General features: G+C 37.0%; 1 protein-coding gene and 1 long non-coding RNA gene across 3 annotated transcripts in view; one reads left to right on the top strand and one right to left on the bottom strand.

Moving 5' to 3' along the window:
* LOC125387693 (uncharacterized) overlaps window positions 1–12,062 on the bottom strand; it is a 29,762-nt gene that overhangs the window by 9,450 nt on the left and 8,250 nt on the right. The gene's annotated exons all lie outside the window — the stretch shown is intronic.
* The window catches only part of Hif1a (hypoxia inducible factor 1 subunit alpha), a 47,927-nt gene that overhangs the window by 30,396 nt on the left and 5,469 nt on the right, over window positions 1–12,062 (top strand). For both annotated transcript variants that reach the window (XM_085697535.2, XM_085697536.2), the window contains exons 3-10: window positions 432–577; window positions 664–748; window positions 2,819–2,931; window positions 4,188–4,390; window positions 7,162–7,268; window positions 8,549–8,696; window positions 10,294–10,514; window positions 11,066–11,352. In XM_085697535.2, coding sequence (XP_085553661.2) covers window positions 432–577; window positions 664–748; window positions 2,819–2,931; window positions 4,188–4,390; window positions 7,162–7,268; window positions 8,549–8,696; window positions 10,294–10,514; window positions 11,066–11,352 — 1,310 coding nt within the window. The remainder of the gene's footprint in view (window positions 1–431; window positions 578–663; window positions 749–2,818; window positions 2,932–4,187; window positions 4,391–7,161; window positions 7,269–8,548; window positions 8,697–10,293; window positions 10,515–11,065; window positions 11,353–12,062) is intronic.

The raw sequence follows: 12,062 nt of genomic DNA, 5'->3' as shown, positions 1-12,062 counted from the left end.
ATTCTTCCACATGACAGAATCCTTTTTCTTATTAGCTTTTGAAGCTTCATTCAGACATTTTCAAGATACTGACCTTTTTCCTCCATTTCCTCCTGTTGTACCTACCCCCCCCCCTCCTTTTTTTAAAGAAGGAGTCTCACCATGCAACCTTGGCTGGTCTATATATTCCTATGTAAACCAGGCTGGTCTCAAACTCACAGAGATCTACCTACCTCTCTTTACCCTTAGTGCTGACTATAAAGGCATGCCTGTCTTCTTAAAGTATCCTTTTTTTTTCTTTTTTTAGTGATATGCCTGTTTGCAAATTAAAGTTATGTAAAACAATGGAAAAAATCTCATGAAAATATACAGAAATAAATGTTTATACTATAAATATTTTAAGGCATCTTAGATAAAGCCTCATTTTGTTTATTTCCTCTGTGCCCTTGTAGGTGATCTGGACACTGAAGATGAAATGAAAGCACAGATGAACTGCTTTTATTTGAAAGCCCTGGATGGCTTTGTTATGGTGCTGACAGATGATGGTGACATGATTTACATTTCTGATAACGTGAACAAATACATGGGGTTAACTCAGGTAAAGTGCCCACCATGTATGAAGAACCCTTCTGGGTACTTTATGATTATATGATATAGATCTAATTTTTTTTAATGTGTTTACAGTTTGAACTAACTGGACACAGTGTGTTTGATTTTACTCATCCATGTGACCATGAGGAAATGAGAGAAATGCTTACACACAGAAATGGTGAGAAGGAAAGTCTATTGTTTGATTTAATATGACAGTCAGTCAGACACTGTTACTAATTTTATTTTTTTTTTTTTGGTAATGTACTGATTTAAGAGAGAATGTTATTTTACATTTAATGTTAATTCTGTTCTTTGTTAAAACTGTTATTCTACATTTCAGAAAATCTACAAAAAAGTTTTAAAACTGGTTGAATTAATAAGTAATTACACAAGTAGACAAAATGAAAAAATAAATTAAAAAACAAGACCAAGGCAGTTATAAAAGAAAATACAGTATTAAGCCAAGAAGTCATAGCACAAGTGGCAGGTAATAGGATTTTAGACAGTTAACTGAAAACACAGTAGTAATTTGAGTTCAAGCTTTCTCAATGCCCAAAGGAGGGTGGGGGAGTTGACCAGAATTTTAAGTGCTTTGCCTTCTTAGGATGTTTTCAATAACTTGAGACTAGCTGGAAGGCCCACATGTGGTGTTGCGCATCTTTAATCCTAGCACTTGGGAGGCAGATATAGGCAGGTCTCTTGAGTTCCAGGCCAACCTGGTTTATGTGTAGCTAATTTCAAACCAGCCAAGGCTACACAGTGAGACCCATCTCAAAAATAAAAGTGTTATATTGTGGGTGCTCACACATTAACAAAAGTAGTAAGAGAGGCCTGTAACTCTTGAGTTTTGTGAAGTAAGGTTTTTCAAACTAGTGCCTTTTTACACAGTATGATGGTCTCTTCTTATTTTCCTCTGGCACCATCTAATCCCTTTGAACCTTTCTTACTAAGCCTTGACTACTTTACACTCTATTGCTATTGAGCCTGCTGTATCTATTACATGCTTAAAGGTATTACATCTAATTATTTATCTTTGCATCACTCAAAGTATACACATTAGATCCTGAATAATGAGTATTTTGTTTGATTTTTTTCTAAGATTTTAGTTTTATATACCCTAAATGTATCCTAAATTTCAAATATTTCAATAAAAATTTATTTATTTTTTTGTTTGTTTGTTCTGAGGTAGGATCTCACTATCTAGGCCTGCCTGGTCTAGAAATCCAAGTAGACCAAATTGTCCTTGAACTCATAGAGATCCACCTGCCTCTGCCTCCCAGCTCCTGGGATTAAAGGCATGTACCATTGTACTCAACGATTTTAGAAATTTATCATTGCCTCAAAAAGAAATTCTATACCTTTATATCATCCATCTCCTTCTACCTATTGTTCAGTCCTAAGCAACCTCTTATCCACTTTCTCTGGGCATTTCATATAAATGAAACATTTGTTTCGAACCAAACTAAGCAATGAAAGTAGGAAATCAAGATGATGTTTAGTCGTCTGAGTGTAAGCTTATTTTTCAGTTACAAGGTTTGGCATAAGACTAAATAGACTTGAGTCAACTTATTTCTGTGACTTTTTCTTTTCGTGCCACTGGGGAATCAAACCTAGGGCTTCCGTGTATATGCTAAGGAAGTACTCTTCCATTGCGCAACATTCCCAAGCCCCATTTCTGTAACTTTAAACAAGGTCTCATTGTGTAGCTCATGTTGGCCTAGAACTCTCCATCCTCCTTTCTCAACCTCTAAGTGCTGAGAGTATTGACATGTACCACTATGGCATGATTTTTATAACTTTCGATAAAACATTCTGTCTGGGTTTCACACACAGAGATGCTATTTACTACCAAAAGGTATTTGAAGTTCTATAAATATATTGCTGCTTATTCAAAATTGAATTATCATATTTGGTAAAGGACATGAAGTATTCAAGTTCTTTTATGGGGGACATGCTTATATTCTGACAGCACACTTAGGGCAAGCTCATACCATTTTCATATTTCTACACCAGCACAGATGAATAACAGTCATCTAATTCTATAAAGTGTGGACTTTCCTCCTGCAATTCAAAGAATCTCTGTAGTCTTATAAACATTGCCTCAGGGTGGAGCTGTCAGACCTAATGGATGTGTTGGAGTGGGTGAAAAGGGAGCAACTATTAATACTGAGATCATCACTTTGCTACTCTTATTGTAACAAATTTCTGTTTAGCTATGACTTAAAACTTTGCTTCTTGCTTTCATTAGGCCCAGTGAAAAAAGGTAAAGAACAAAACACACAGAGAAGCTTTTTTCTCAGAATGAAATGCACCCTAACTAGTCGGGGGAGAACAATGAACATAAAGTCTGCAACGTGGAAGGTAAGTCAGCTGAGTGGCACTTGATTTATAGATCATGAGCTTTCCCCAAGAGTGGCGAAAGTGACCTGGGAAGCAGAGGCCTGCTGTAAGTCTGAAGGCAGCCTTGTCTACATGGCAAGTTCCCAGCACTTGCTTGTCAGGGACCTGGTTTGGTTCCCAGCACCCATGTTTCAGCTCACAATCATCTGTAACTCCAATTCCTGGAGAACCAATATTTTTTTCTGATCTCTTCTTCAGGCACCAGGTACACACAAAGTACACACACATACATGCAGGCAGAACACCTACACACATAAAAAAGAATTATTAGTGGCTAATTATATTTGTTCTCTTTTGCATATTTGGACTTGCATCTAGTCTGTGCAATCTCCATTCAAAACAGCATAGTAATTTGCCAGTTTGGGATATAAATTTAAATTATGTAAATGTGGCATTTCTATACCAAGCTAACTTAGTCAGTTGGCTTTGGCAACTAGTATTTAAATCTTGTTTTAAGTTTACTTTTCTATCCATCACTGTTTCATTTTCCTGTTCAGTACTGAACCATTGTCACCACAGCAAAATCAACTATAATGATGACTGTAGGAGGAAAGACAGCCCAGACTTACACAGGGAACCTTTTTGTTTCTCGTGTGTGTGTGTGTGTGTGTGTGTGTGTGTGTGTGTGTGTGTGTGTGTGTGTGTTATTTGAATGTATGTAAGTGTACCATGTGCTTGCAGTGCCTTCAGAGGCCAGAAGAGGGCATTTAGATCCATATTCTGGATTATAAATGATCCCTAGTTTTTCTTTTATGTGCATGGATATTTTGCCTCCGTGTATGTCAGTATATACATACATGCTTGTTGTCTGAAGAGCTGAGAAGGCATCATCAGGAATTAGAGTTACAAGTGATTTTATTTTGAGCTGCCATGTGGGTGCTAGGAATCCAGTCTTGGTCCTCTGCAAAGTAGTCAGTGCTCGTAACCACTGCCTCATCTCTCCAGAACACCACCCTCACAATGCTTTATTTAAAAAACTACCTAATTATATTATATCTTAACTGCCAGGCCATCTCTCCAGCTCTCCACTACCCCTTTTCATTTTATAATAACTGTGGTACACAGACTAGATCATAGATGGTGTCATGGAGAACACATTCTTTTCATTTTCAAAGATACACCTTTATAAAGTTTGTCAGATTAACTCAACTACTAACCTGCATTTCTTTTCCCCCTTTGAAAAAAAGGTAACTGCTTATTTTCTTGCTCATACACAGGTGCTTCACTGCACAGGCCACATTCATGTATATGATACCAACAGTAACCAATCTCAGTGTGGGTACAAGAAACCACCCATGACATGCTTGGTGCTGATTTGTGAACCCATTCCTCATCCATCAAATATTGAGATTCCTTTAGATAGCAAGACTTTTCTCAGTCGACACAGCCTGGATATGAAATTTTCTTACTGTGATGAAAGGTAAATTAATTCTATTTTATACTTTAAAAATTTAATTTTTTCTGTAGCCTTTTCATACTCACTGTAGTAAAAAACTTTATGTTATGGTATATTGCATGTATTCATAAAGCTGAATATAAAGATGCGTCCTGGGATACAAAAACATAAGATTAGCTTTGTAAATTCACATTAAGCATTGAAATACTCTGCCAGGTGTTACACAAATCTATTAAGATGAGATTCATAGTTGGATCTGGTGACACAATCCTATAATCTCATCAACTGGGAGACTGAGGCAGGGGAAGGTGAATTCACAGTCAGCTGTCTCATAAAAAGTAAAGGGCTAGGGGCATAAGTCAAAGAGATGGATTGCTTGTCCAGCATGCGAAAGGCATTGAGTTTATACCTTGGTACTGCAAGCAACCACAAAAATCATGACGTCCCTTTTGCTTTAGAGAATCTTGCTTAAATTGAGAACATAGATTTCAAAGGCAAAGGTTAAAGAAATGTTGTTTTCTTCACCTTCGCTCCACCCATGATTCCTGTCACCATTTCCTAAATCTGTAACTGCTCATGTAGTTGCCAACTTGATGTTTCTGTCTCGATCATTTTCTTTATAATGAAGTAAATACTTCTGTTCCTGAACTGCACCACTGCTGCTCCCAAACAGCACAACTCGCTGCTCCTCTTGTGATGCCTAGCATTAATGATATAGCTCTGTTGAGACCTTACTCCAACTTTTACCATAAACTATACTTAGTTGTTTCTAAATGTCGTAAATGCACTGTTCAACTGTCCTCCCCATCGTTCTTTCTACCTTGTGCTTCTGTCATTAGTTCTTTACTTCATTACCTTTGGCCTGAGTTGTTGCATAAACTCATGAGCTGCATTTCTATCATCAGATTTGTGCCTTTTTACTCTTACATCCAATGTGCCCAAAAGAGGGCATCCCAGAGTGATGATCAGATCATGCCATTCTCTTGTTAGAAATATATCAGCTGCTTTTTTAGTATTGTATTTGGGAACAAGATTTTTATTTATCAAAGATGCTGTACATCCACCATGTGGGTCTCAGACACTGAATTCATGCTGTCAAGTTTGGTAGCAGGTGCCTTACCTGCTGGCCCATTTTGGTGGCCCTGAATGTTAGAAGTGTGATATAAAGATTTTCTTAAAATTGGACAAAATTTTTCCCACCTCTTGATTCTGAGATGTTATAGAGCAAGAAATTCCTATAAAACATTTTAACCAGAAAACCTAGTATGCACAAGGTTCTTGGTTCCATCACCACCAGCACAAAACAAAAAGGGGAGGGGGTGGACTTTGTCCAGCATTTGTGAATCCCTAGATCAGTAGTTTTCAACCAGTGGGTCATGACCCCTCTGAGGGTTGAACCACCTTTTCACAAGGGTTGCCTAAGACCATCAAAAAACAGATATTTACATTACAATTCATAACAATAGGAAAATTACAGTTCTGAAGTATCAATGCAAATAATTTTATGGTTGGGGTCACCACAACATGAAGACTGTACTACAGGGTGGCAGGATTGGAAAGGTTAAGAACTACTTACTGCTCTAGGTCCAGTCCCTACCACCATTCTGGGATGGAGAGGAAGCATAATTTATTTTCCTTTTGTAATGCTGCCACCTAGTGTTGGTGCATTTTGGTATATCCTTTTTTGAAGAAGCAGAGTTTGTTTTATGTTTGAATAATTCTGTTTTATTGGTTTTAGAGTAAATAGCAGATCTTAAACTGTGACAACATAAGCTATTTCATTTAACATACTGTTAGAACAAAGCTACCTTGCTTGTGTCCATTCTGTAATTAGGGGCTTTCTTTTTGTTTACATTTTGGGCATGAGTATCTCTTACTTGCACCTTAGTTTTTCTCTTTTGTTTTTGTTTGTTTGTTTGTTTGTTTTGTTTTGTTTTGTTTTTAAGCCCTTTGAAATCTAAGCTGAGCAGTCTTAGCATTTGGTTCGTGTTTGTTCCCAGAAAGACTTCAGATGAAAATGTTTGTGATTGGCATTGTGTGATTGAGGACAGCCTTCTTTCTCATACAGTGGGTTCTCATGGTTTCTAGGCTGATACAGAGAGTCATCTCAAGTATCCACCCTAAGGGAACTGCCAGGGACCAGTCAGGCTACCTGAATTAGTTTTCAGCCCATTTTCATGCCATTCTTTCATCTGAAAATAATTCTTATAATTTCAGGTAATTTATATGGAAACCAACTAAGTTATTTTCTAAAACATCACAATAGTTAATGTTTTACTTTCCATTTAGTATGGGTGTCCTTGGCTTAATGAAAGTGAAATTTTATAGTTGATATTTAAATGAGACCTTACCAGGGACTTAAAGATTATAAGGTGAAGAATTTGACTGAATGAAAAATAAACTGCTATAGATTTAAACTGTATTTTAAGGTATTGTGACTATGTATAATTAAATGTGTTTTTTAAAATATCAAATATCAAGGATGGATCTAAATGACATGGAAACCTTGCTATTATACTAAGTATAGAATTGGGATTTTTGTTTGGTTGGTTGGTTTTGGGAGGTATTTTTTTGTTTGTTTTTCAAGACACGGTTTCTCTGTACATAGCCCTTGCTATTCTGGAACTCTCTCTATAGAACAGGCTGACCACAGATTCACTGAGCTCTGTCTACCTCTGCCTCCTGAGTGCTGAGGTTAAAGGTGTGCCCCACTACCACCTAGCTGGAGTATAGAATTGTTAAGGGTGAACTGTAAACTTATTAAGCAAAAAATAATCTTTAATTTTTTTAAACAGAATTACTGAGCTGATGGGTTATGAGCCAGAAGAACTTTTGGGCCGCTCAATTTATGAATATTATCATGCTTTGGACTCTGATCATCTGACCAAAACTCATCATGATAGTAAGTACAGTAGAAGAACTCAAAGAGATAGTCTCATTGCTCAAGTCCTACAGTCTCTACTGTTTGTTACCACCCAGTTTCCTTAGACCAAGAACGTTCTACAGCCCCTCATAAAATGTCTTGATCATGAAATTATTGTTTTGTTACAAATATTATAAAAAATAATTTAATGATACATAAAGCTTCCCATAAAAGTCAAGTATTATAGATTATATAGCCCACATATCTATATACTGAAATCAGTGGATGGTCAATAGGAGGTAAAAAGCATTTCTTCATGCATCAGTGAATGGGGTTAGTGTCATACACACATGATTGCTGTCACCCTGACATATACTAGGCTTCTGAATTTTACTCAGATGAAGTCTGTGATACTTAAGTAAGTCAGATTTCACAATTTCTCATTTGCCTGTTTAATCTAGACCTAACTACAGAGTCTGGCCTTGAACTACAGAGTATGCCTACATCATAGTTGGAGCATGGATACTCGTGATAGCATTGTTATGGTTGATTTACTATATTCTCTTAAATCAGTAATTAATTCAGACTGCATGAATTGTTACAAGACTACAGTATGATATGAACTTATACATTCAAATGTTCTGTATATAATTTTTTTAGTGATTTGATTATCTGACGCTTAAAGAAACAATAGTACCATTGTCTTGAATGTACCGTGTGATCAGTCTCTAGTTGACACTTTGACCATAGTCACTAAAGGAACTGCAACTACTCTGTCCCTCACTCCTGGCTTTCCTTCTTTTATAGTAAGATAGGGATTTTACTTTGGGGTTATTTTCAAGTGTTTGGCCTTTGTTTATCAGTTTAAACAGTCAGAAAATTTTATTTAAATATCTCTCCTTTAAAAAACAAACAAAAAGCAATGATCCAGTCATGCGTGGCAGCGGAAGCTTTTATCTCCAGCACTTGGAAGGTAGAGGCAGGCAGATTTCTGAGTTTGAGGTCAGCCTGGTCTACATAGGGACAGCCAAGGCTCTATAGAGAGACCCTGTCCTAAAACAAAACAAAACCCATCAGGCAGTGGTAGCACATGCCTTTAATCCCAGCTCTCAGGAGGCAGATCTCTGTGAGTTCAAGGCCAGTGTGGTTTACAAGAGCTAGTATCAGGACAGGCTCCAGGCTCCAATGCTACAGAGAAACCCTGCCTTGAAAAACAAAATTAAATTAAAAAAATAAAATAAAAACCAACAATCTACACTCAACACTTATATGATTAAATATTCAGTTATGTTTTCTTTGTGATGCTTTCTTATCCCTAGTGTTTACTAAAGGACAAGTCACCACAGGACAGTACAGGATGCTTGCCAAAAGAGGTGGCTATGTCTGGGTTGAAACTCAAGCGACTGTCATATATAATACGAAGAACTCTCAGCCACAGTGCATTGTGTGTGTGAACTACGTTGTGAGGTGAGATGGGGAAGAGACTTTTACATTTATGTGACTTCATTAAGACGAGATAAAATATAAAAACTTAGTTTTATTTTTACTTTCCTTTTTCTACTGGATTATGATTTATACTCTGACCCACCATTCCAAACTAGCTATTCCAGTGATCTCACAAAACAGAATCTATTTTTTTAGTCAGTCTGTGGATCTGTTTTCTTGGTAGTTCAGTTTTAAGCAGATACTATCTTATGGCCAAGAAGGTTCTATGAAGGTTAAACGACTGTCTTCTGTGAGGGCACAATGACAGGCTATATGATGTGACGCGGGGCTGTTGCTATGTCCATGAACTCTGGAACTTACTCCAGTGGGCTTTGTCCCATTCAGTCACTCTTAAAACATTACCAAAACTTAATTGCCAGGCAGAGCTCTCTAGTGTGGATAGCTCTTATGTTCTCTACCCTTTACTTTTTTTCCTGTCTCACTGAGTAGGCCTGGCTGGTCTGGAACACACTTTAGACCAGGCCAGCCTTGAATTTTCAGCTGCCCTGTGTAGGATTGCAGGGCTGTAGCAGCATTCTCCAGCACAGCTTTCACAGGTGCAACCAAAATCCAGGTTACCCCTCTTCTGAAGACTTTGGCCATTATTTTGTTCTTACAACTTTTAGTTTTCTGTTGTTTCCTTAGGGGGATAATTTTAGTGCTAGGATCAAACTCCATGCCTTACTACTTCTAACCCCAAAGAAGCATCTCAGTTCTAAAGAGTTCTGTGATATTTGCCTTTGTGTAAAGCTATTCTTCCTCTCCCCGGTCTGCCTCACAAATGTTACTTGAGCCCAAGTTTCTTCAGCTTGTTCACCTTTCTGTGAAAGATCCTTTTTCCATTTTAGGAGTGATCAGTGTATTGTAATTGTTTGCTTATGCATTTAACATTGTATTATAAACCACTTGAAAGCAAGGGTTGTATATGTCAGTCTTTATGTTCTTTGTTCATTTCATATATTAAACATGTACTGTGATAGCTAAAAGTACCTTGATGCCAGACACAAAGCTGGGTGGTTATTCATCGTTCCTCTTTCTTTCTTCTTTCCTATCCTGTAAATGACATCACTATATCATTTACACCAAAAAAATATGACTTCTCGCATAAAAACTGTGGTCATTATCGTTGTATTCTAATATCATCTGTAGACCATGCCTCGTGTGTTAGTGCTGAAGAGTAATGTTGTGTCCTTTTCATTGTGTGCATGAAAAGCACATCTTACTCTGCTGTGTCCTTCAGATACTTTATTGCAAGTGTTCTCAGAGTGTTTCAACTCAAATAAATTGAATATTTTTATTAGTAAATTTTATTTAAATTTTTATATTTTCATATTGGTGTTTTAAAACAATGTACATTTTCTCAGTAATAGAATGCTTGCCTAGCATGCACAAGGTCTTGGGCTCAATCATCAGCACTGGGTTAAGAAGAAATGTGGCAAATACGCATGAGAGATTATTCATCTTAAGAAATGTAAAAATCCTTTTTTCATATAAGATATAATTTAAGAAACAAGGTCATTTTATAGTCCCTCTCACTGTCAAGTGCTAATTTACAAATACTAATCTCTTTTTTTGACAGTGGTATTATTCAGCACGACTTGATTTTCTCCCTTCAACAAACAGAATGTGTTCTCAAACCAGTTGAATCTTCAGATATGAAAATGACTCAGCTGTTCACCAAAGTTGAATCAGAGGATACAAGCTGCCTTTTTGATAAGCTTAAGAAAGAACCTGATGCTCTAACTCTGCTGGCCCCAGCTGCTGGGGACACAATCATATCTCTGGATTTTGGCAGTGATGGTGGGTACTTAGTGAGTCTATCCATTTCTTCAGCTGTGTCGGCTGCTTCCTGTCCCAGTTCACCTGCACTGTGCTACATTTCTTGACTTAAGCATTTGTATGATGCTTGCACTTTTTGTATAGTTTTTCAAAAGTATTGTTTGATATGTTTGTTTCTGAAATTTCATAGCTTTTCTGCTTTTATTTTTGTGTTCTGTTGGAAACTGTAGTTAAGAGTATCCTGAAGGTATTTCTTGATACCTTCTAATAGCCTTCCTACCCCCTCACTGCACCATTCAGTAGAGTTAAACTGCAGTAGATATAATTGGGTAAGTGATAAAGGATTAAAGAAGCAGTATTACCAGAAAACAAACGTGAAAATGAAAAATGTTATTTCAAATTAGGCTAAGTTTTAGCATATAAAAAGATTGGAGTTACACATCCTAGGAGTTGTCAGTAGTGAACAAAAAGATAACTCAAACGTAATGGTCATACTGTGATGTCTGTAAACTTTTCAATTAAAGACTTAAAATCCTCATGTTCTCTAGACTGATGAAATTTTTCTTTTGCAGACACAGAAACTGAAGATCAACAACTTGAAGATGTCCCATTATATAATGATGTAATGTTCCCCTCTTCTAATGAAAAATTAACAAATATAAATTTGGCAATGTCTCCATTACCTGCCTCTGAAACTCCAAAGCCACTTCGAAGTAGTGCTGATCCTGCACTAAATCAAGAGGTTGCATTAAAATTAGAGCCAAGTCCGGAGTCACTGGAACTCTCCTTTACGATGCCCCAGATTCAAGATCAGCCAGCGAGTCCTTCTGATGGAAGCACTAGACAAAGTTCACCTGAGGTGGGTACTACGACAGAAGAAAAGGTCAAGGATAAATACACCTAACACTGATAGTTCTCTGACACCCAACAGAAATGGTTTTTGAATATCTAGGTTGGACCAGGGCTGAAAGTGTCACAAAAAGCTGTTTCCAAATCCAGAACAATTCATTTCAGAGCTTTCTACTACTAACACTGAGCTTCAGAGCAGGACAGTTTAGATCTGAACTATATGGTATCTCAAAACCTTTTGAAGAATATGTTCTTTGCTTTGATGGTTTGACCAGCACAGAAGTGTTTGTCATTGATCTAACAAAAATAAGTCTGATGAAAAAAGAGGAAAAGCAAAGTCTTATGTCTAGCATACCAAGCTACAGTATTCTTTATTGAAATTCTTGCCTATAACTCCTAACGTAATAGAATAGACGTTTAAGATTCCAGGGAAAATATCTTCTAGTTAATTGGTACTGTTGTAGAACTTGAATTGCTTAATCAATTTTAATCTTTTTTTTAATATTTATTTATTATGTATAGAATATTCTGTCTGTGTGTACTCCTGCAGGCCAGAAGAGGGCATCAGACCCCATTACAGATGGTTGTGAGCCACCATGTGGTTGCTGGAAATTGAACTCAGGACCTTTGGAAGAGGAGGCAATGCTCTTAACCTCTGAGCCATTTCTCCAGCCCAACAATTTTATTCTTTAGAATAAATAAATTTCTTTTTGGGGGCAG

The sequence above is a fragment of the Myodes glareolus genome, chromosome 11 (genome assembly GCF_982192425.1).
Source record: "Myodes glareolus chromosome 11, mMyoGla1.1, whole genome shotgun sequence".
Classification (NCBI taxonomy): domain Eukaryota; kingdom Metazoa; phylum Chordata; class Mammalia; order Rodentia; family Cricetidae; genus Myodes; species Myodes glareolus.
This window is presented reverse-complemented; position numbering and strand designations above follow the sequence as displayed.